At 41.7% G+C, this 25,635-nt stretch overlaps 1 protein-coding gene and 1 long non-coding RNA gene across 3 annotated transcripts in view; one reads left to right on the plus strand and one right to left on the minus strand.

The window, feature by feature from the left end:
* The window catches only part of RET (ret proto-oncogene), a 152,518-nt gene extending 139,866 nt beyond the window's left edge, over positions 1-12,652 (plus strand). The window contains exons 17-20 of the mRNA XM_058189068.1: positions 2,315-2,452; positions 6,014-6,113; positions 8,221-8,368; positions 10,242-12,652. Of these exons, the coding sequence (XP_058045051.1) occupies positions 2,315-2,452; positions 6,014-6,113; positions 8,221-8,368; positions 10,242-10,393 (538 nt within the window). The 3' untranslated portion in view covers positions 10,394-12,652. The remainder of the gene's footprint in view (positions 1-2,314; positions 2,453-6,013; positions 6,114-8,220; positions 8,369-10,241) is intronic.
* Positions 10,837-25,492, minus strand: LOC131201267 (uncharacterized). Of its 2 annotated transcripts, none has more exons than XR_009155816.1 (4): positions 25,304-25,492; positions 23,430-23,517; positions 13,055-13,192; positions 10,837-10,973 (listed from the first exon to the last, which is right to left on the minus strand). It is a non-coding gene; the product is annotated as an uncharacterized LOC131201267 (long non-coding RNA). The 2 variants fall into 2 exon arrangements; XR_009155817.1 differs by having other exon boundaries at positions 25,252-25,374.
* Between the last annotated feature and the right edge of the window lie 143 nt (positions 25,493-25,635).

Below are 25,635 nucleotides of genomic sequence, written 5' to 3' on the forward strand. Positions count from 1 at the left end.
CTTGTTCTTGTTCTTGTTCTTATTCTTATCCTTATTCCTTTCTGTTCTGTTCTGTTCTATTCTATTCTATTCTATTCTATTCCTAGTCCATTCCATATTCTATTCTATTCTATTCTATTCTATTCTATTCTATTCTATTCTATTCTATTCCTATTCTTAGTCCATTCCATATTCTATTCTGTCCTGTTCTGTCCTGTTCTGTCCTGTCCTGTCCTGTTCTGTTCTTATTCTTGTTCTTGTTCTTATTCTTATTCTTATTCTTATCCTTATTCCTTTCTGTTCTGTTCTATTCTATTCTATTCTATTCTATTCTATTCTATTCTATTCTATTCTATTCTATTCTATTCTATTCTATTCCTAGTCCATTCCATATTCTATTCTATTCTATTCTATTCTATTCTATTCTATTCTATTCTATTCTATTCCTAGTGCATTCCATATTCTATTCTATTCTATTCTATTCTATTCTATTCCTATTTCTATTCCTATTCTTAGTCCATTCCATATTCTATTCTGTTCTGTCCTGTCCTGTCCTGTCCTGTCCTGTCCTGTTCTGTTCTTGTTCTTGTTCTTATTCTTATTTTTATTCTTATCCTTATTCCTTTCTGTTCTGTTCTGTTCTGTTCTATTCTATTCTATTCTATTCTATTCTATTCTATTCTATTCTATTCTATTCTATTCTATTCTATTCTATTCCTAGTCCATTCCATATTCTATTCTATTCTATTCTATTCTATTCCTAGTGCATTCCATATTCTATTCTATTCTATTCTATTCTATTCTATTCTATTCTATTCTATTCCTATTCCTATTCCTATTCCTATTCTTAGTCCATTCCATATTCTATTCTGTTCTGTTCTGTCCTGTCCTGTCCTGTTCTGTTCTTCTTCTTGTTCTTATTCTTCTTCTTCTTCTTATTCTTATTCTTATTCTTATTCCTTTCTGTTCTGTTCTGTTCTATTCTATTCTATTCTATTCTATTCTATTCTATTCTATTCTATTCTATTCTATTCTATTCTATTCCTAGTCCATTCCATATTCTATTCTATTCTATTCTATTCCTAGTGCATTCCATATTCTATTCTATTCTATTCTATTCTATCCTATTCTATTCCTATTCTTAGTCCATTCCATATTCTATTCTGTTCTGTTCTGGTTCTTGTTCTTGTTCTTGTTCTTGTTCTTGTTCTTGTTCTTGTCCTTATCCTTATCCTTATCCTTATCCTTATTCTTATTCCTTTCTGTTCTGTTCTGTTCTGTTCTGTTCTATTCTATTCTATTCTATTCTATTCTATTCTATTCTATTCTATTCTATTCTATTCTATTCTATTCTATTCTATTCTATTCCTATTCCTATTCCTATTCTTAGTCCATTCCATATTCTATTCTGTCCTGTCCTGTCCTGTCCTGTTCTGTTCTGTTCTGTTCTTGTTCTTGTTCTTATTCTTATTCTTATTCTTATCCTTATTCCTTTCTGTTCTATTCTATTCTATTCTATTCTATTCTATTCTATTCTATTCTATTCTATTCTATTCTATTCTATTCTATTCTATTCTATTCCTAGTCCATTCCATATTCTATTCTATTCTATTCTATTCTATTCTATTCTATTCTATTCCTATTTCTATTCCTATTCTTAGTCCATTCCATATTCTATTCTGTTCTGTTCTGTCCTGTCCTGTCCTGTCCTGTTCTTGTTCTTGTTCTTATTCTTATTCTTATTCTTATTCTTATTCTTATTCTTATTCTTATTCTTATTCTTATTCTTATTCCTTTCTGTTCTGTTCTGTTCTATTCTATTCTATTCTATTCTATTCTATTCTATTCTATTCTATTCTATTCCTAGTCCATTCCATATTCTATTCTATTCTATTCTATTCCTAGTGCATTCCATATTCTATTCTATTCTATTCTATCCTATTCTATTCCTATTCTTAGTCCATTCCATATTCTATTCTGTTCTGTTCTGTTCTTGTTCTTGTTCTTGTTCTTGTTCTTGTTCTTGTTCTTGTTCTTGTTCTTGTCCTTATCCTTATCCTTATCCTTATCCTTATCCTTATCCTTATTCTTATTCCTTTCTGTTCTGTTCTGTTCTGTTCTGTTCTGTTCTGTTCTATTCTATTCTATTCTATTCTATTCTATTCTATTCTATTCTATTCTATTCTATTCTATTCTATTCTATTCAGAAAGCTGGCAAAGAAAAATAGAATTTCTCTTCAAATGTGTCTGTCCTCTGTACTTTTGGGGTATTGTGCAAGGTCTGCAGAAATAACTGCTTCTGATTTTTTTTTTAAAAAAATGCTTTCCCCCTTAGATGGTCATTTGGAGTGCTGCTATGGGAGATTGTGACGCTCGGAGGTAACCCATATCCAGGAATTGCTCCGGAGAGGCTCTTTAACCTCTTAAAAACTGGTTATAGAATGGAGAAACCGGAAAACTGCAGTGAGGAAATGTAAGTAACCCCAGAGAACCCATGTTTGCTAATCAGAAGACTGCTAATATGCAGCCCATGAAGGATTACAATAAGCTGTTTTCTCTTCTTGTTGTTGTTGTTAGTTGCGAAGTCGTGTCCGACCCATCGCGACCCCATGGACCCCATATTTTCTCTTTGATTTCCGCAAAGGGGACAGCAGGGTGATCTCCAGTTCATCATCATGACATCATCTGCCAAGGACATCAATCATGACATGATGGTGTCATGACATGACTGACAGCTCCCTGGCTTCTACTGTTTTGTGGATGCAATATGTGTGTGCCGGAACTGTCTAGGACCGTGATGGCGAACCTATGGCACACGTGCTGGAAGTGGCATGCAGAGCTATCTCTTCGCGCATGCCAGCTGTCACCCGTTGCTCTTCCAGCTGGTCTTTATGCACATGGGACTGCCGGAAACTGGAAGAGGAGCTTCCTGGCACGTACATGCTTCCGGCCGGCTGGTCTTCGTGCGCGCATTCATGGTGACCGGTGTACATGTGCATACCAGAAACAAGAAACTCAGCATGCGCACCAGGGAATTGCTCTTCCAATTTCTGGTGCTCTCCCGCACACTCCTGTTTCAGCACTTGGTGCCAAAAAGGTTCACCCACACTGGTCTAGAATTATTATTTTCCTCCCCATTGAGGAGGAACTCAAACATGGACAGCCTCTAAACTTTAACCATAATCCCAAAGGGATGAAGGTCTGGTGTACCACAGGAAGGGCGATTAACTGGTTCATTGAATTCATAATAATGGCCTTTATTGTCATTGTACATCATGTATACAATGAAATTCAGATTCCTCATCTTAGCAACTTCCAGATGTGGCATCCTTGAGGATCTCTATGTGTGGTTGTTCTCTTGCAGACATTTTATTACACAACTACCCTGTTTCCCCCAAAATAAGACATCCCCTGATAATAAGCCCAATCGGGCTTTTGAGCGCATGGCAATAAGGCCAAGCCCTTATTTCAGGATTCAAAAAATATAAGACAGGGTTTTATTTTTTAGGAAAACATGGTATCATCTATCATCTGTCTGTCTGTCTGTCTGTCTGTCTGTCTGTCTGTCTGTCTGTCTGTCTGTCTGTCTGTCTGTCTATCTATCTATCTATCTATCCCGTTTCCCCCCAAATAAGACATCCCCTGATAATAAGCCCAATCGGGCCTTTGAGCGCATGGCAATAAGGCCAAGCGCTTATTTCAGGGTTCAAAAAAATATAAGACTGGATCTTATTTTTGGGGAAACACGGTATCTATCTATCTATCTATCTATCTATCTATCTATCTATCTATCTATCTATCTATCTATCTATCTATCTATCCTGTTTCCCCCAAAATAAGACTTCCCTTGATAATAAGCCCAATTGGGCTTTTAGGTGCATGGCAATAAAGCCAAGCACTTATTTCAAGGTTCAAAAAAAATATAAGACAGGGTCTTATTTTCGGGGAAACACTGTACTTAATATCTTCAGAGCACAAGTTGACGATGTGCACTGAAGATGTTACCTGTTTTGGTAATGAAATGTCTTCAAGAAAACAACCAAGCTCAGCTACAAACATTGTCTTCTGTTGGTAGTTCTAAAGATGAACTTTAATTCCGTTGTTGAAGATAGCCATGGTTGAGAATTCTAATGGTTCAGGTCCACAGGTGTGCATATTTCATGGTTGGAAAACACCAGTCTGATCCTTAAGACCCATAATTATATTATCCAGTTTCTTCTTCAGTGAGAACCAGGGCTTGATACAGTAGTGGCCAGAATTGTGGAAACCTTTTGGGAAAAATGTATTTTTGAGGTTTGATGGCTAATAACACTACTTTTTGGGGGGAGTTTCAAGATAATTATATTCTATTGCTGGAATGGCCTGGGAATAGCCCAGACCTTCACCCAATTGAAAATCTATGGAGCCAACTAAGGAAATTTGTTAGTTGGAAGCAATCCAAGCAATAAATCCCAGTTAATAGATACAAGCATTCAATCTTGGGTTCACATTATAACAGCTGCAGAAATAAAAGACTTGGTTCACTCCATGAGAAGAGCTTGTAAGGCCATAATTCATGCTAAAGGTTACCCAACTAAGTATTAACAGACATGGTGATAATTTTTGTATATCTCATTTTTTCTATAGTGATAATCTTCGTATATTTCATTTTTTTTCTACGTGTTTCGCTTTTCTTTTTTATACCGTAACTGCTATTCTAATAGCAAATCCTTCATAAAAGTTATTGCATTACATTCTTGATTCAATTATCTTCCCATTGATATATAATTTTATGGTACTACTCCCCCCCCCAAAAAGGGGGGTGTTATTAGCTAGTTTTAGAAAATACACTTTTCCCAAAAAGTTTCCACAATTTTGGCCACTACTTCATTTGCTTACATTGAAGGGTCTGCCACACCCGGCTTGCAAAATTAAGAGAAATACTAGGTTGACAACAAAGAAATACAGAAATGGCCATCCAGGATTTTGCAGCACAAATGTGTGGCCCTTTTGCTTTGAATCTCCCTTGGAATTTTCTTGAAGACCACCTGAGACTTTACCTGAGATGAAAAAAGAATGGCTACAAGGCTGACAAGAGAGGAAGTCCTTCTTCTTCTTCTTTTTTTAAAGTATTTTCATGGTTTTTATATAGGTAAAGGTTCACCCGCACATATGTGCTAGTTATTCCCGGGTCTAGGGGGCGGTACTCATCTCCGTTTCAAAGCCGAAGAACCAGCGCTGTCCGAAGAGATCTCTGTGGTCATGTGGCCGGCATGACTTAAATGCCAAAGGCGCACAGAACGCTGTTACCTTCCCACCAAAGGTGGTCCCTATTTTTCCACTTGCCTTTTTTACGTGCTTTCAAACTGCTAGGTTGGCAGAAGCTGGGACAAGTAACGGGAGCTCATTCCGTTACGCAGCAGCACTAGGGATTCGAACCGCTGAACTGCCGACCTTCTCGCCAACAAGCTCAGCGTCTTAGCCAATGAGCCAGTGCATCCCCCTTATATATGACACAGAGGCTTGTGATTGCTTATCTCATATGGTGCCCCATTCCAGTAGATTCCAATACCACCTTCACACAACCAACAAAACAGAAATATTAGAATCTGGAAACTATTCCTCCTCCTCCCCTTCTTCTCCTTTTCCTTCTCCTCCTCCTTCCTTCTTCTTTTCCTCCTCCTCTTCCTCCTTCTCCTCCTCCTCCTACTTCTTCCTTTTCCTCCTCCTCCTCCTCCTTCCTTCTTCTTTTCCTCCTCCTCTTCCTCCTTCTCCTCCTCCTCCTTCTTCCTTTTCCTCCTCCTCCTCCTTCTTTCTTCTTTTCCTCCTCCTCTTCCTCCTCTTCCTCCTCCTTCTCCTCCTCCTCCTCCTCCTCCTCCTCCTCCTCCTCCTCCTCCTCCTCCTCCCTTCTCCTCCTCCTCCTCCTCTTCTTTCTCCTCTTTCTCCTCCTCCTCCTTCTTTCTTCTTCTCCCTCTCCCCTTCCCCCCTTCCCCTTCCTCCTCCTCCCCTTCCTCCTTTTCATTGGAAGATTCAAAGTTTGCTTGTTTTCTTAAAGGTACAATTTGATGCTTCACTGCTGGAAACAGGAACCAGATAAGAGGCCAACATTTGCTGAGATCAGTAAAGAATTAGAAAAAATGATGGTCAAGAGCCGGGTAAGAACCTTACAAAATTTCACTACAGCTACGTAGGTATGCGTGGAGGTGATTGGTACATTTCTCTTTGGAGTCTTTTATCCCCTTGGCTCACATTTGAAGAGAACCTGTTCAAGGAGAGATTTAAAGAAAGGATATTTGAAAGGCAGGAAGGGAGAAAAGCCTAGCTAATCACAGGGGATCAGACGGGCTGCAGTTATTTAGATTAAGACAACATTTGAGGTCAGATAGAGTTGCAATGTGCAAAATGCTTTTGTGTACACATGCAGTGGGCAGCTCTGATTATAGCAATCAAATATTGCCGTTTAATTTAAAGGAAGCAGCGTAACTATAAACACAAGTTCACAAAATGAAGGCCATTTTGCACAACGTATAGTCTCTCGGGGCATTTTTCGGAAGTGTGAAATGGGAATTCGGCTCCCATTTCATTCACCATCACTGTCGTAGGAGATAATAAAGCCGTCACTACCTACTACAAGAAAATAAATCCCCAAACAGAATCAACCTAAATGTAAAAAAAAAAAAAAAAAAAAACCTTCTCGGGGACGTTTGGAATAAAATTTAAATAAACTCTCAACCCTGGGGAAGAATATTTGAGAAATTGCAGGAGGTATTTCACAAGAAAGGTTGGCGCAATTCTGCTGAGCTTGGGATTTCCCAAACTTCCAAACGGCTTTCTCCTTTCCGTAGGTTTTGCAAGTATGCAAACGCTTGCTTTGCTGTTGTTGTTTTTTAATACATTGCAATTTTATTAGAAGGCCGTATTTCGCAGTAAAATTAAATCCACATGATGCTGAGTTGTGATGTGATCACACGATAGCCCTTGGATTTGCACCAGAGCTGTTTAGTGACGGTTCAGATGAATGCAAAGCACATTTATTTGTTTGGGGAGAGGTTTTTTTTTCCCCCCTCTTCCATATTCAGCAGTACCAGATGTGCATGAGTTCAGTACTTCTGGAAAAAAAAATCATAATTTCAGACAAAGGATTATTCAGAGAGGCTTCTGTAGCAAATTGATGAGCCGGTCTCCTGAAACAGAGCTAATGCCGGATGAGAAGGCTGTGGATTTCTAAAGAGTTCCTTGCCAAACACATGATGTTAACGTGTTGGCAAGGAATACTACTTAAAGTTGAGGAGAACTGGAGAACTTCAGCAGATAGCTAAGGAAACATGAATTGGACTGATTCCAAGGAAATATGTCTTGTTTTCCAGACAATAAAATATTCGGAATCTCTCCAAACTATGTTTTTATGGAAAAATGCCCAGCCAGAGAGGGAAGAGGGCTCAAGCAGGGAATTAGTCTCGAATCGTTGTGCAGTTGCAAGAGAGCTAGAACCTCCGTGGAACCTTTATCTATCCATTCTCAAAGGAGGCACTCTAGGGGTGAAATGCTGCCAGTTTGGACCAGATCAGCCGATCCGGTAGCAATGGTGGTAGATGGTTCGGAGAACCGGTAGCAAAAATCCCTGCCCCCCACCCCCAATCCCAGCTGAGCCATGCGATCGTCAGAGCCTCTTTTTTTTTTTACTTTAAAAAAAAAACATTTAAAAGGTAAAAATGCTGAAGCCTGCTAGGCAAAAAATGGGGAGTGTAGGCAAAAAATGGGGGGTGGGTGATTCGTTTGAGAGAGAGAAGGAAGGAAGGAAGGAAAGAGAAAGAAAGAAAGAAAGAAAGAAAGAAAGATGGAAAAGGAAAGGAAGGAAGGACTACAAACCTGGCACTAGATGCAGCTTCAGAGGATAATCCAGGGCTGAAAGGGACCTGGAGGTCATCTAGTCCAACCCAGTTCCAGCAGGACATTGTTAGTGAGTTTCTGTCTTTTGATCCCCCAGTCACATGGTTACATAGCCATGCCCACCCAGTCACATGACTGGCCCCTCCACCAAGCCACGCCCACAGAACTGGTAGGAAAGAAATTTCGATTTCACCATTTCGGGAGATTCCTGTATTATAGGCAGAACAGCAATAAAGCAGTTAGCTGGAACTCTACCCGTGTGGATCTGGTTGCTTGTGCCTGACATTTTTGGTCCTTCGGGATGATCGACTTGACTTGAACGGAGACCCAAAGGCCTCTGTCCTTAACCTTCTTTCTCTTTTATTGGCTTAGGACTATTTAGATCTGGCCGCTTCCACTCCTTCGGACTCTCTGCTTTACGATGATGGACTCTCGGAAGAAGAGATGCCCCTTGTGGATTGTAATAATGTTCCCCTCCCTCGAACTCTTCCTTCCACATGGATTGAAAACAAACTCTATGGTAGAATTTCACATGCATTTACTAGATTCTAACCACACACAACCTCCCAAAACTGATTTCTCTTCTGCGCTGTCCTCACGCTCTCTGTAAATGCCCTTCTGAGTATTATTTGTTGGTATGAAACCAATCAAACTTTGCTTGGCAAGTTTTTAAACACCCACCCCCCTTTCTCCTTTTTTTTTCTTCTTCTTCATTTCTGTCAAGCTCTGTTCCTTTAGCCGTCTTTTACAGCTGTGTTCAACAATAACAAAAAAAATATATTAAAGGATGTGAAAACGTGCAACCTATCCTTATATCTATATATCTGGATATAGATATGTAGTCTAAGAAAGACAAAAATCGTAGAATCAGGGACGCATTCTCAGGGGAAGTTTTAAAAAAAACACATGCTAGCCATTATCCAATTAAAATTATCCTTTTTGTGTATGTCTGGGGTTGGAGAATTTAAATCCCATTATTATTATTATTATTATTATTATTATTGGGAGGTGGTGTCTTCTATCAAAAACAGCATCACTTTTTTACGGCTTAAAAGTTTGGGTCGTCCTCTTTTCACCGTTTATAGAGTCCGCTCCCGTTTTGGATTCGGATGGAGTCCACAATCAGAAATGTTGCCTTGTATTATATATTATGTTTCTGTACAGTCATGCCTGCTTACGGAGTAATGGGATTTTTTGAGATAGGTTCTGGGGGGGAGAGCTTGAAAGACTCTGATCCTCACTGAAACAAACCATTGCTGTTTTCACATGCTTTGGGGTTTGTTTGTCTCCCCCCCCCCATTAAAATGTTAGCCTCTACATCCTGTTTTGAATGTGGTTGCAAGTGTCGTAGAAGGAATGTGCTTTGATATTGTGGTGGTGAGATGGACAGTAAAGACAAATCTTGCCAAAACTCCTACATTTTGGTCTCCTAATTAAATGTTGCACATGCCATCAAGGCCTTAAAATGACTTTAATTCAAGCCATGCCTTTCAATTTATTTGTCACATTCAGGGGCTTAATTCCCTCCCCTGAGCCTCAATTCTTAAATTCGTAGTCGGGCTTGTAAATAGTTTTCATGCCAAGTTAATCCTGTTTTGAAATCCAGGAATTTTTTTGGGAAGTAGGTGGGAACGGTGGCTCTTTTCAACGGGCATGATTAGATTCCCTATAAGAATCTTGATTTAGTATTTCATTTGCAAGAACCTTAGACTTCATGGGTTCAAGGAATTGGGCTGGGTATTAGCATTACCGCTGTCCAATTCCAAAACCACTCTGAGCACCTTACAAGTTAACAATTTTTAAAAAAAACAACAACACAAACATCAAATTAAGCCATTTTCGAAAAGTCAGAATCAAGTTTTGGTTTATATCCATTTCAGTGGCCTTATGGAGTACGTTCCAGGCTCTCAAACACATTTATATACATTTACATGTATATTGTGTGCCTGTAAACACACAAACACACAAATAAATCTTCCTTCCTTCGTCCATCAGTGTCTCTGATTGAAAACATTGCATGCACAGGCTTTCAACCTTGTTTTTTTGTTGTTTTTCAAATTGTGAGATTTATTGTTGCTTATGCCATGGGGATCTCTGCTGCAAGAACCTCTTGTGTTTTTGCCTTCCCCTAAAAATAATAACATTTCTCAAATTTGAAAAAGAGCAAACGTTTTAGCAGGCGGCATCGAAGGACCTATTTTTTTTTGTGAGTTTTAGCTTTGGGTCCCATTTCTTTTTTGGAAACATGGAACTGGGTGTTTCTTGGGGTGGTGAGGGGGTCGTTTTGTCATTTGGCTTGCAATTTGCGAAGGGAGTTTTGCCAAGGGCCTTACTGTCTGCACATGAAGTGTTGGTTCTTCAGTGCAGAAAAAATTATCTGTTTTCATTTTTAGGCATGTCATACCCGAACTGGCCCGAAGAGAGCCCTGTTCCACTTGCCAGAAGCGACGGGCCTAAGGCTGTGTTTTCAAGATATGCAAATGATAGTGTTTATGCTAACTGGATGGTTTCACCCTCAGCGACCAAATTTATGGACAGAGTTTGATAGTTAACAGTTACTTGGTGGAAGGTAACCGATGCAGGAAGGGGTCTCCCCACCCCGTCCCCGTCCCCCGTGTCCAAAGAGTTGACTGTCCCCTTAGCTCATTCTTTGAGTAGCAACAATTGGTTGAAGCAAACAGGAATTTCAAGGAATGGGGAAAGTGTTCCCTTTACTTTTGAAATTTACTTAAATTTCAATCGACTTTTTAGTTTCTCAAATGCGTCCTCCCAGTTTTCCCTCTCGGATGATGAACACTGTCGCAGACTTTGGTCCCAACTCTCTAAAGTCCTAAAAAGGGGCATCCAAAGAGGTTTAAATGGGCTAAGATGGTGGTCACAATGACAAGGTCCAATGGCAGCCATTTTGAGTCCCCTTGACCTCTCTGGCAGATGCCCGTAATTATTTTAGACTTTTTCTTTTCTTTTTTGCCTCCAAGTGTTCTCCAAGAATTTTCTTTAGATTTGATGCAGCCAGTGGATTTCTTGTTCCGAATAACGTCGCATTCCTGGAAACGGCTGTTTTATGGGGGCGGTGAGCGAAATCCTGTGGCTTCACTAGCGACTCCTGTTTCCTGTGGTCATTGCTATATAAAAAAAAGGCAAATTAAAGCAAGAAGCACAAAGTGGAAAAGCACTTGTTTTTTTGGTCCCCCCCCCCCAAAATGCCTGAACTTAATCTCACATTAAGCATTTGCGTTGAATTGGCAGTAGGAAATTGGTTTGGAATCAAGAGCGATAACGGACCCAAAAATAACCCCCCAACATTTTGGAAACCTGTAGTAATGTACTGTTCTGTGGTTATGAGGAAAATAAGTGTTCTCTTTTTTTAAGAAAAAGAAAAGAAAAAGAAAAACTTAAAAAAAATCAGGGTTAAATTGTTCTTACCGTTAGCACAATAGACTTTGATATCTTAGAAACTAGAATAGAGACTCGATCTCAGAATACCCACCCAATATAATTTGTTTTCCATCACATTCCTTCTGTTGTTTATCTTAACGTGGGCTCCAGATGTTTTGAAACAAAACTGGCATAAAGAGGACCAGTTTAGTTTTGCTCCATAATTTTTTACTTCTTTCATCAAAAATTTTATTTCTGCCACTCATCCGGTACGGATTCCCTCTTAACTGTGGCGAATAAACTTCAAATGCATCATTTGTATCTGCAAATCTTTTTCCCCATCCCTAGACCAAATGTCTGCCTTCCGCTTTTAATTCCATTTAAAACCGCTACAGTTTCTCAGTCTTTAGTTAATATTAGCAAGGATTTTTCAAGTCTCACTGTTGGAAGATCTGAAACCCCAGGGATAGATACTCTCAGAGACAATCTTAACTGTTGGTCGTGAAAAATTGACACTGACTTGATGGTACACCATCATTCTCCTATACTATAGTCCGAACTGTGTTAAAGCAGAAATCTTGGTTACGTTAACCACAGTTACTAATTAGTAACCACAAAATGTTTGGTTGTGATGAAGACACATAGTTTGAGAGGGGAAGGTGGCATCCCCAGTAACTGTGAACCAAAGGTAACAGAAAATGAGTGTTGAATCTGCTGTTAGCCCCAACAGAAATTTTAATTTATACAATTCCTGTTTTTGTGTTAAATGTGTGCATATGGTACACACTCTTGTCTCATATTTAATCTTTACTCTCTCTGTGTTTGTGTTTTTTCCTCCTCTGTCAGTGTAGAAAAAAAAAAATGTCTAAGGTTGTTGTCTTTTTTTCCAAAGAGTTAAAGCTAAAACCAGATGTGATGTTTTCAATTTTGGCACAGTGTTTTCGGAAATGGGCTGACTTTTACAGAGCTTTTTTGCAACGTGTAGCAGAAAGTGCATTACATGATTGTGTATTTTATTATTATTATTTTTGTTCGTCGTTTCACAATTTCTAAAGAATGCTGGAATGTTAATCCAACGTTTTTATCCTTTTGGGATACTCCTGCATATTCAAAATATACCAAAGCATTGCTCATCCCATCTCTTCGGTTTCAGCTGAGTAATTTTTTGCGTCTCCTTTTACGTGCTGCAATTATTTCAGATTGAGTCAGATTGCCAAAAAAACACAATCACACCAGAGGGCTGAACACCTCCTTGGGATAATGTGGGTTTCAAAATAAGCTACTTTTCAGATGAAAAAAACAGGACGACAATTTCTGTTCTGTAAACTATTATATTATGCATTTGTGTTTACAAGGAAAAAATAATGTATCTGTGTACACAGATGTCCAACAGCTGTCAGTATCCTGTAACAAGCAGTCATCTCAAATAATAATAATAACATTAATAAAATATGTAAATGTTGGAGTTTTAATAATTCTTTGGGATTGAGCCAGAAGTCTGTAATGACTGAAATGTACCCATTATAAAATGGAGCCCTAAAGGATTGTTCAGTTCGGGCCAAAGAAAGAAATTGCACAGTATAGTAGTCTCCGACTTACAACAGTTCATTTAGCGATGGTTCAATGTTAACAATTGCACTGAAACATGTGACTTGTGGCCGTTTTTCACAGTTACCTCTGCAGCATCCCCATGATCATGTGATCCTGGCCAACCGGTTCATACTTACGACGGTCGCTGCGTCCCAAGGTCACGCGATCCCATTTTGCGACCTCCTGACAAGCAAAGTCAGCGGGAAAGCCAGATTCACTGAATAACCGGGTGACTTACCTTGTCAACTGCGGGGATTCACTTAAAAACGGCGGCAAGGAAGGTCGTAAAAATGGGGGCAAAACTCGCCTAACAGATGTCTCACTTAAGAGCAGAACATTTGGGGGGGCGCCATTGTGGCCATAGGTCGAGGATTACCTGTAGGCGGTAGGCCAAAAAAAATAAAAATCAGTTTGGTCAGCAGAACCTGATCCAAAATAATTGGATCCAACTGGATCACAGCATTGAGCAGTTTTCATCACAGTTGGCCGTTCTACACAATGCATGAAATTATGCTCTGGAGGGTTACAAGCACATCCTGTTTCTGTACCTAATAAGCCAGCAATGTTGTTAGTCAGTATAAAGTCGAAAAAAGACAGAAGGATTGAAAATGCGGAAACACCAGTTATTTTCCCTTAATCGTGGACTTTTGAGTACCTTCTAAAAAGCAGATCAATTCTGCCATTGACCCACTGTCTTTTTCTAGTTCAGATCTTTAATTCAAGGTGCCTTGCCTGTACTCAAAAATAGCCACCAAGCAGCCCTCTCTCTCTCTCTCTCCCCCACCCCCGTCGAGTGCAGAAATTTAAAATGAATTTCAAATTTGAAATGATTCAATTTTAATGCCAACAGTGGCGTAACTGCAAAACCTATACATTCAATAGTAGTAACTGTGAGAGGGATCTTGGAGTCCTATGGACAACCGTGTGTAGCAGCTGCCAAAAAAGCCAACACAGTTCTGGGCTGCATAAACAGAGGGATAGAATCAAGATCACGTGAAGTTTTAATACCACTTTATAATGCCTGGGTAAGGCCACACTTGGAATATTGCATTTTGATCACCACGATGTAAAAAAGATGTTGAGACTCTAAAAAAAGAGCAGAGAAGAACAACCAAGATGATTAGGGGACTGGAGGCTAAAACACACAAAGAATGGTTGCAGGAACTGGGTATGTCTAGTTTAATGAAAAGAAGAACTAGGGAGACATGATAGCAGTGTTCCATTATCTCAGGGGTTGCCACAAAGAAGAGGGAGTCAAACTGTTCTCCAAAGCACCTGAGGGTAAAACAAGAAGCAATGGGTGGAAACTAATCAAGGAGAGAAGCAACTTAGAACTAAGGAGAAATTTTATGACAGTTAGAACAATCAATAAGTGGAACAACTTGCCTGCAGAAGTTGTGAATGCACCAACACTGGAAATTTTTAAGAAAATGTTGGATAGCCATTTGTCTGAAATGGTGTAGGGTTTCCTACCTAGGCAAGGGGTTGGACTAGAAGACCTCTAAGGCCCCTCTGTTGCTGTTGTTGTTGTTGTTGTTGTTGTTATAGATTAAACCATTTGGTTTAGAGAACATTCCCAAACTTTCACTATGGGCAGCTAGATGGAGAGTTTGAACACGTTACGGTCGGATGCTATCTGAAAGGGGTTGTCAGATTATCCATGGGCCGTAACTAAACAAGAATTTTCTAGAAGGCTAGAAGGAAAGCAGTTCGTGTAAGAATCAAAATCCAATGTAAAGGGCCATGCCCACAATATAAAACCACTCTTAAATAATCATTTTTTTAAAAAAAAATTGGTTCAGGATTCGTTTTACAGGAACTACTGCAATCTAAAGAAGTTAAAGACAACTTGGCAAGAAAATGAACAATAATGTTGAAAGATCCAACAGTAAATTTTACCACAGGACACACACACACACACACATACACACACACACACAGAAAAAGGAAGATATGTAGATGAAACAGTTACACACCTGCACACCCAGGCGAAACCACAACCACAAATAAAACACCAACTCGGAACCGCAGATAACAACGACAAAACTGGGTGATCTTTCATTTCCCGCCTTGGTATAAACAAAAATTTAAGAACGCAATAAAAGCCTTGACAAATCCGCATTTCACGGGGATGGGGGCTTGTCTGCTATCTGGATTTTCTCTCCTATTTGAGTAGAATACAAATTTTAGAAATGTCTTGAGTATTGTGGAGCAGGTCCGTTGAGAATTTTCAAAATTTTGCTCTGCGACAATAAAAGCATCCCTTGGTGATCATTTGTCAAAATTATTAATTTCTTTAAAAGGGGTTTCTGATTTGCTTAACAGGTTCTAAAACGGAACACAATAAATACAGTTTTGCACACTTAACTAAATTTGCTGGCTTTTCGGAATTGTGGTGCCCCCTCCCCCCCCCGTACAGTAGTTTCTTTTGACCAGTCTTACTGTGGTGTGTAGAAATACTGCTCCCTTGCGTAACTCCCATTTTAAGATGGAGTATATCTCTAGCTTTGAAACGTGTTCTCTCTTCTCTTCTCTTCAAGACCAGTTTGATTCCTTTTTTTCAGTGCTACTCATGAAATATTCAAAAGAGAGGCTCCTACATTAAAAAAAACCAACAACATTCAACAACAGCTGAACTTTCCCAAGCCTGGCGTCTTGTGTTTGTAAACGGACATGATGTGTTCGGTTACCATAGCGCTGGTTGTAAATTAAAAATTGTAGCCTGGCTTTCAGTCGGATAGCCTTGCATTTTCAGAGGAACCTCGTCCAAAACAAACCCCCACTGCCATAGAAACAGCTGCGGGTAGCATGTGGCATGACTGCAAAAATATTTCGCCATATGGAAGTAGGCGTTAAGGGAATCTTCTATCCTTCATCCTCAGATATAGCAGAATCGGAGTGAATTTGAGGCCAGAGAAGGCGGCAATTTTGTAGAATTGGTCTTTTTTTTTTTTTTTTTTTTTTTTGAGGCCAAAGTGCTAGGAAATGGGGAAACAAAGAAAGGCTAACAGTACAGAGAAAGGTTAGCTGTGCACAGATAGGTTGCAGCTCGCAATGAAATTAAGGGAACTTGGTAATACTCAAGACAGTAGAGAGAATGAGAGAGATCTGGGCAGCAGCTGATTGTCCTTCTGAAGGAGTTGAGATACTGTGAGGCTCATCAGAGAGAGTTCTGACCTAGGCATCCCCAAGATCATGAAGCAGACTCGTTGTCCCGATAAAACCTCTTTTATTTAGATTAAAGGGAATTCCTCTCCAGCAAAGTCCCAGCAAACAGTCTTTCATGAGATTGCACAACTACTAGATTTTTATCAGGCTTGGAGAGTGGCCAGGCCGATATCTTCTAACCGCCACGCTGTAGCAGCAATTACTTAGCAAGAAGTCAGGAACAGATCTTCACCCTCGTGAATTGAACTAATTGTCTCCTGCAAACTCCCCTCCCCTTCTTTCCTCTTTATTCCCTATGAGAGGGGCCATTCACCGTCCAACTGTGCCTTTACTCCCAAGTCGACCCTTGTTCCTTAGCTGTTCCCTTCTCCTGGCAGCTCTATGCATGCACACATTGGGAACAGGCTCCAGCCGTTCTTCTACCCCACTGATATCCGACTCCGAAGGCAGCTGATAACTGTCGGACGGCCCTGGCCCCATTTCTGCCTCCGACGTGGAGCACTCATTAGAACCTTCCCCAGACTCCAGGACTGGCCCATGTTCCATCCCAACCTCCTCACTGTCTGAGTCTGCCACCAGCTCCGCTGGCCAGCCACAACACACACAGGATATTCCGATTTATAACCAACCTACACGGATACTTTAACTAGAGTGGTGTGGGCTCCCCCAGGGATTCACAAGGAGGTGACTGATAAAATGACAAATCGATTCAAAAGTTGGGAGCCTGGATTGTCCTCTTACAAGTTCCAAGAGATAATTGTATCCATCCCTATGATTATTCAAGATGCTCAGGTTAGAGATGTTCTCCAAAAGGAGAAAGCAATTCTCCCAAAAATAGCCTGGAAATGAATTTCTAAAGGCTTGTGATGGATAGCCTCGCAAGCAGGTAAGTGGGTGTCCCAGGAGATCATGAAGCATAGAGTTTCTTCTTGAAATTACTCCCATATGGAAGGTTTGGAGACTTGAATCTTGGCCATGTTCTAAAAGCTGGAAGAGGAGGGTTTTTTAATTATTATTATTATTAATCTGTAAATGTTCATGTTTTCAGTCAGATCTGTTGCCTCCAGATGTTCCGTTTGAATAGGACTTGGCAAATCCAAGCACAAATTGCTTTAAGACCATCTATCTTGGCTAATTCTCTCTCTCTCCCTCCCCCCCTCCTCTCCCCCTCCCTCTCTCCTCAGTAGTCAAAACTTCACTCCTTTGACAAGGCCAGTCAGAACAGGGTATAGTAGACCCAAGGTCATAATTGAAGGGATTACTTTTTTTTTTTTAATTTGAATTTATATCCCGCCCTTCTCCGAAGACTCAGGGCGGCTTACACTGTGTTAAGCAATAGTCTTCATCCATTTGTATAGTATATACAAAGTCAACTTTTATTGCCCCCAACAATCTGGGTCCTCATTTTACCTACCTTATAAAGGATGGAAGGTTGAGTCAACCTTGGGCCTGGTGGGACTTGAACTTGCAGTAATTATTTATTTATTTATTTATTTATTAAATTTTTATACCGCTCTTCTCCCGAAGGACTCAGGGCGGTGTACAGCCAGAATAAAAACAAAATATATACAATTTAAAACAACATTTAAAAAGAGCAAATTTTAAAGGCTGCAAGCAGCTGTGTTAATAACAGACAGACTTAGTCTGCTGAGCCACCAGAGGCCCTTATTAACATTAGGTCCCAAAGCTGCTTTTCCAAAAAGCAACTCCACTTTCTTGGGGGTTCCCCCCCCCCTTGGTTTCCTCTGAGAACTGAAAAAGCTTTTTGGATGAGAACTGAAATGTTTTAAAGAAACACCCCCCCTCCCCCAAAAAAAAAGTCTTGGAAAAGAACCTTTGGGACAACAGTGACCTGAATGGTTGAGAATCTCCGTAGATGCTTATTGACAAAACTTCTGGTTCTGTTTTTGTAATGGCTTTCTTGAGATGTTCAAAGGAAACTGATTGACCTTCACACATCTCTGGAGTGACTTCAAGCTTGTCCAGATCAAGGAATGATCATGGTCCCTTATTTTGTTTGTGTGTTCCTCTTCATCTCTACTCACAATCAGTGAAGGTCCTGTAGATGGGGAATGTTGTGACCTGGGCCCAAGTAGGTGGTAGAAAACTCAGTCAGTGTAAAAACAAACAAACTTTATTAGAACAGCTGAGAATTAACTCATTTTCAGCATAGTCCAACTAAATTAAAGCAAATTCCTCCCAACACAATTCCTCAGTCTGATCACCAACCTTGGTCCAATTAGGCAAACTGGCACAGGCCTTTCTTGGCAAAAGTTCAGAAGACACCGATACAAAACAAATGCAACAAGACAAAGCTGTCAATGTTGTTTTCCGGCAAAGAGCACAAATGCCGTTGCTGGTCTTTTAAGCCTTATGGGAGGGGCCAATCATCTCTTGGCCCTACTCCCAAGTCGTCCTCTTTGCTTGAGCTGCTCTTGGCTTCTGGCAGCTCTTCTCATGCGTGCATTAGGAACAGGCTCCTCCTGTTCTTCTGCCTCACTACTGTCAGCCTCTGGAGGCTCCGGAGTCTGCACATCACTCCCTGATGGCCCTGGCCCCACCTCTGCCTCCAACGCAGAGCCCTCATCCAGGCCTTCCCCAGCCTCCAGGATTGGCCCATGTTCTTTCTCAGCCTCATCGCTGTCCGACTCCGTTGCCAGCTCCGCAGGCTGCTGGCGGACCACAACAGGGAAACCCCAAAGGCTTCTGGTCTTGAGGAAACCTTTTTCCCATTATATTGTTGGCAAACTTCACCTTTAAAGTACCATTCCCTCCTGAAGCTTGGCACCCATCACTGTTCTTTTGTTCTTTTGACAATCTTGTACAAAACAAGGATGTTGCATTTTTGCCAAACTCTGCACCTAGATTTTCTTTTCCCACGCATGATGTATTTCCTCTGAATATTTCCTTCCGTAATTAATCTAAATAGTTGATGTTTCTCATTGGGCATTACATGTCCTAAACATTCTCGTTCTTTCTTTTTTTGGGGGGATGAAATTACAATTTAGCCTCTCTTCACCTGTTCTTTGGAGGACTCTCTCATTTTGTACGCATTCAACTTGCGCCATTGTGACTAATGCTTATATCCACATTTCAAAAGCTCAGAGGTTCAATTGATTGTCACTTTTGACAGTTGTCCGTGCTTTGTATCCATACAAAAATCCCCCAGCATGATAGACCAACATACAATTTTCCAACAACGTCTTAACGGAATGGGACAGGAGGCAGAAAATTCCTATACAGAATAGCTGTGAATCACGTTGTCAGATTATCAATTGTCAGATTATCAGTTAACAACTTTCCAAGGATGACTAAAGCTATTAATGGGATTATCATTGTTTGCACTTGCAAACAGGGTTTGCACACTAGAAATTTATTCTGCTACCCAGCTGTCATTGTTATGATTCATTAGGATGGACAGCACCTATTACTTTGAATAGTCCTGTTAATGTTTAAGTAAAATTATCAGAATAAACTAAAGACATACACACACAAAATACATGCACAAGTTATACATATTTACACATACAAAATATAAAAGCGAAAGGAAATACACTTGCCCACTAATAGAAAACAATTGAGGTTTTGACTATACTATTAAACCTTCAGTGCACAATTAATATTGAGCAGTGTTCATATGATAAAACGATATAATTTTTATTTAAGAAATTGTAATGGGTTAAAAAGCAAGACAAATATTAAAAAAAGAAGCAAAGAAGAGTGAAGGTAAGAAAGAAAATGGAGGAGAGAATAAAATATCAGGCAAAAATTTGACAATGAAACGGCAAGCCCAAATCCTGTCAACATCCCATCAGTCACTCTACATTTCAGTATAAGGAAATTGATTATGTTCCTGTCCAAAGCAAGAATTTAATTGATTTCCCTGATATTTGGTTCAGTTATTACACCCATCTACTTACACCACAACTGTTACTATGCCGATGATGACATACCCAGCAAACCACTTCCTTGTTTATTGAATTAACTTATTTTCTGAGTTCACATGACATATTAGAAGCCAAGACACCTGAGCAAGCTAGGTTTTCACCCGGATTGAGAAGCAACCTGGAATTAAGGAGAAACTTCCTAATGGTGAGGACAATTAACTAGTGGAACAGAAGTTGCCTTCAGAAGTTGTGGGTGCTCCATCATTGGAGGTGTTTAAGAAGAGACTGGACAGTTATTTGTCTGTTATGGTGTAAGGCAGTGGTTCTCAACCTGTGGGTCGCGATCCCGTTGGGGGTTGAATGACGATTTGCCAGGGGTTGCCTAAGACCATCGAAAATATGGGAAGTATACTTGCGAGTCGAAGAATCGCGCTCCAATGGTTGACTCCATAAGCCAGCTGCAGGCTCTTCAAATCGCTAGCCGAATTCGGCTTCAGGCGCAATGAATTAAAAAAGAGAGAAATCTTTGCTCTGATGTCTCCCTCTCAAGCCAGCTGCAATCACTCCCAATCGCTAGCCTACTCTGGCTTCAGGCGCAATAAACTTAATAGGGGAGGAGTCTCCACTTTAATGCCTCTGTCCTCAAGGCAATCGCAAGCAGCTCAGATCGCTAGCCAATACAGCTTCAGGCGCAATAAATTCAAAAAAAAACAGTTTGCCGCTTCCCCCCCCTTCTGCGGCTGCTGAGGTGCGCTGAGATCGGTTGGGGTCACCACATCGTGGGGAATTGTATTAAAGGGGTCGCAGCACTATAAAGGTTGAGAACCACTGGTGTAAGGTCTCCTGCTTGAGCAGGGGGTTGGACTAGAACAGTGGTCACCAACTGATGGTCCATGGATATAGTGCCCAGATTTTAACATTGGTAAAGTGGGACACCATTGACCGGGGGAGGGGGTGTTCTAATTTTTTTAGTACTGGTTCTGTGGGCGTGGCTTATTTTGGGGTGTGTGGCTTGGTGGTCATGTGACTGGGTGGGCGTGGCTAGCTGCTCATGTGACTGGGTGGCCCTGGCTATGGGCATAGAAACTACTCAGAGGACTAAAAAAAGTAATTTCTGACACACTTATGACCATCCTCACATTTATGCCCATTGCAGCATTTTTAACAACCATGTCACTCATTTCACAACTGCTTCTCTTCACCACGGTTACAAGATAGGGTACAAAATGTAAAATGTGAGGACAGTTGTAGGTGTGAGGACCAGTCAAAAGTGTGAGGACAGGTCAAAAATAACTTTTTCAGCCCTATGCACAAAATGCTGCAACAGGCATAAATGATGACCGGTCATAAGTGTGAGGACTGGTCAAAAGTGTGAGAACCTGTCAGAAATCACTTTTTTCAGCCGTCTGGGTAGTCCCTATGCACATAGTCCACACATACATCAACAGGGAGTAAGAGTAACCACCAACTGTCCTAGTGCAGAAACACAACTTAGCCCAACTTGCTTCATAACGTTATTGTGTGGGAAAATAGGAAGACGCTAGAGCAGTGATGTCTACCCTTTTCCGGACCGAGTGCCCAAAATACGCATGTGCAAATACACGCATGTGCACCCGAACCCCCAAAACGCACTGTGTGCATGACCCTGCACATATGCCCTGCCCCCCATGCACACACCCCGCCCCCCTCATGCATGCGCCCTCTGCAGGCAGAGACCCAAAGACCAGCTGGCCAGTGGGAGGAATGTGCACATGAGCAGCGGAGCTAAACTGGGGTGACGGCTCACGTGCCCACAGAGGGCGCTGTGTGCCACCTCTGCCATGTATACCATTGGTCCGCCATCATGGAGCTAGAGGCGTCTTTGCCCCTTAGAAAAATAATAAAAGGCAAGATAAACTGTCGTCCTTCCTATTTGTGCTTAACTGATGGGGGTTGTATTACACTCCTATATTGTCATCTAGCTATTGATGTGCTGACATCCATAGTAACATCCACAGGCTTTAATCAATCAGAATAGAATTGGAAGGGACCTTGGAGGTCTTCTAGTCCAATCCTGTGCTCAAGCAGCAGATCCTATGCCATTTCAGACAAATGGCTCTCCAGTCTTTTTCTTAAAAACTTCCAGCGTTTGGGAGCATCCACAACTTCTGGTGGCAAGCTGTTCCCCTGGTTACTTCTTCTCACTGTTAGGAAGTTTCTCCTTAATTCCAGGTTGCTTCTCTCCTTGATTAGTTTCTTATTTTTTTATTTATTTTATTTGTCACAATAGTATATATAAGTATAAGCATGAAATAACTATATAATATATAAGCATATATTTGAGCATAAGTATATGATAACTATATTAATAGAATAGAATTTTATTGGCCAAGTGTGATTGGACACACAAGGAATTTGTCTTGGTGCATATGCTCTCATATATAATTGGATATAATGAAAGGAAATAATAGGACAGGAACGGTAGACACATTTGTGCTCTTCTGCACGCCCCTTATAGACCTCTTAGGAATAGGGTGAGGTCAATAGTAGACAGTTTTTGGTTAAAGCTTTGGGGATATTGAGAAGAGACCACAGAGTCAGGTAGTGTGTTCCAAGCACTAATAACTCTGTTACAGAAGTCATATTTTCTGCAATCAAGATTGAAATGTTAATATTGAGTTTAAATCTATTGTTTGCTCTTGTATTGTTATGATTGAAGCTGAAGTAGTCTTCAACAGGAAGGACATTGCAATGGATGATTCTATGAGTTAAACACAGGTCCTATCGAAGGCGGCGTAATTCTAACTTTTCTAAATTCAAGATTTCAAGTCTGGTGGCATAAGGTATTTTGTTGTATTCAGAGGAGCGGAGAACTCTTCTAGTAAAATATTTCTGGACACGTTCAATTGTATTGATGTCAGAAATGTGGTATGGGTTCCAGACAGGCAAGCTGTATTCAAGAATTGGTCTAGCAAATGTTTTATAAGCTCTGGTTAGCAGTGTAGTGTTTCTGGAGAAGAAGCTACGCAAGATTAGGTTTACAACTCTTAAAGCCTTTTTTGCGATGTAGTTTCCATCCATTGCTTCTTGACCTGCCTTCTGGTGCTTTGCAAAATAAGTGGGCCCCCTCTTCTTCGTAGCAGCCCCTCAAATACTGAAAGACTGTTGTCATGTCCCACCCCCAGTCCTTCCTTTCTTAAGACTAGCCAAACCCAAATCCTGCAACCGTTCTTCATATGTTTTAGTCTCCAGGCCTTTAATCATCTTAGTTCCTCTTCTTCACACTTTTTCCAAAGTCTCAACATGTTTTTTTGCAATGCGGTGACCAAAACTGGATGCAGTATTCCAGGTACTTACCACAGATACTTACCAGAAAGGTGTAGAATAGAGCTGGAAAAGGAGGTCTTCTAGTCCAGTCCCCCTACTCAAGCAGGAAGACTTTGACTGCAGCTACCCTCGGCAATATAAATGTACAACCTCACACAACCATGGGGCAGTGAGGTTATTAAGGCTTGCCAGCTTTCTGTCACAATTGCAGGGGAAGTGCTATTAAGTGCAAAAGGCCTTACGAAGACCTACCGCAGTAGTAGTTCAAGAAATGCATGGTTGCACACCCAGAATGTTGGAAAACTCAGGAGTAGCGATTTACACAGACTCCAACCGGTGGCTGTGATGAAAAAGCACAGAACAGACTTACTTAAACAGGCAATAGAAAAGTCCTCAGTTAATTCATTTAATGAACGTTCAAAGTTACAACAGCACTGGAAAAACGTGACTTACGACCGTTTTTTCACGTTTAACGGCCACTGTCACAATCCATCAAAATCCAGATCCTCGGGCAACTGGCATGTACTTAGGATGGTTGCAGTGTGCTGGGGTGACAAGCAAAGTCAATGGGGAAGCCAGATTGTTTAGCCACTAATACTAATTTAATGACCGCATCGCTTAACAACATTGGCAGGGAAGGTGCATCAGATGGGGCGAAACTTGCTTTACACACGTTTCACATAGCCACAAAAATGTGGGGCTACGTTGTGGTCGTAAGTTGGGGATTACCTGCATTGCAGAAGTTTTATCTCCTGTTTTCACACAGTACACAATTGTGTACAATTGCATGCTAAGCAAGCATCTTTGTATGAAATTAAATCAAAGGAGGGAAGCTCCCCCCCTACATTCTATTGTATCTTAACAGACAGTTTACTTCACATAGAAGAGGGTTTTGACCATAAGGGGCAAAACTTGCTTAGCGACAGAAATTTAGGGGTCCGGCAAATCTCCCTGACCCAATGTCTCGCTAAGCAACATAGGTTTGGCTGCGTGCGATCTTGACTTGCAGACGGACGCAAGCAAGGAGAGGGAAAGGTTAAGTCATCACGCAGTTCCCGCACGTCTCGAAACTGCCCCCCCCAGGACGAAGGTGTGAAGGGCAAATACAGTCCTTGACTTACAACGGTTCATTTAGTGACCATTCAATGTTACAAGGGCGCTGACAAACAAGGGACCTGGGCCCGTGTTTCACACTTTACAACCGTTGCAACGTTACCCCTCCCCTGCAACGGTCACACGGATCAAAACGTCGACCCTTGGCCACCGACTCATAGTTATGACAATTTGCAGTGTCCTCCCCCCCACGTGTGTGTGTGTGTGGTGTGATTTCCCCTTTTGTGACCTTCTGAGCAGCCAAGTTAAGGTGCGGGGGGGAAGCACGTTTCACATTGAGTCAGGGAGGTTTCCTTGCTGAGGCTGCCAAGACACTCTCAGCAAGGAAACCTCCCTGACTCAATGTCTCGCTTAGCAACATAGGTTTGGCTCGCAGACGGACGCAAGCAAGGAGAGGGAAAGGTTAAGTCATTACGCAGTTCCCGTACATTTTGAAACCGACCCCCCACCCCCCCGGGGAGAAGGTGTTAAGGGCAAATACAGTCCTTGACTTACAATGGTTCATTTAGTGACCGTTCAACGTTACAAGGGCGCTGACAAACAAGGGACCTGGGGCAGTGTTTCACACTTTACAACCATTGCAGCATTTCCCCCATCCCGCCACTGCAATGGTCACACGGATCAAAACGTCGACCCTTGGTCACCGACTCATAGTTATGACAATTTGCAGTGTCCCTGTGTGTGTGTGTGTGTGTGATTTCCCCTTCTGCGACCTTCTGAGCAAGCCAATGGGGAGAGGAAGTGCGTTCCACTTAACGGCCATGCGACTAACCAGGGAGTGGCTTGGCAGCCTGGGCAAGGAAAGCGTGTTTCACTTAACGACCGTGCGACGAATCAGGGAGTGGGTTGGCAGCCTGGGCAAGGAAAGCATGTTTCACTTAACGACCGTGCAGCTAACCAGGGAGTGGGTTGGCAGCCTGGGCAAGGAAAGCACGTTTCACTTAACGATCGTGCGACTAACCAGGGAGTGGTTTGGCAGCCTGGGCAAGGAAAGCGTCAAAAACCTCTCTGACCCAATGATGTCTTGCTTAGCGACATGGGTTTGGCCGTAACCCGAGGACTTCCCGTATAACGCCGCTCCGTCACGGGCCGGTCTCGGCGGGGACTTGGCGGGCCACTCCCCGCCTGTCAGCGCTCCGCGGGGGCCGGCCAGGAGGAGCTTCGGCCGCTCAGCCCCGGCCGGGGATGATGTCACTCGCGCCGCCCGCAGCCTGAAGCTCCGGCGCCGGCGGGTGGAGCGCCCCGTCTCCCCTGCCGACACCACCCGCCCCCCCCCCTCCGCCCCGCCGGCCTCTCCGCCCGCCTCCGCAGCCCAGCCGGGCGGGCGGGGCGCCGCCGAAGCCTC

Source organism: Ahaetulla prasina, chromosome 6, assembly GCF_028640845.1.
Source record: "Ahaetulla prasina isolate Xishuangbanna chromosome 6, ASM2864084v1, whole genome shotgun sequence".
NCBI lineage: Eukaryota > Metazoa > Chordata > Lepidosauria > Squamata > Colubridae > Ahaetulla > Ahaetulla prasina.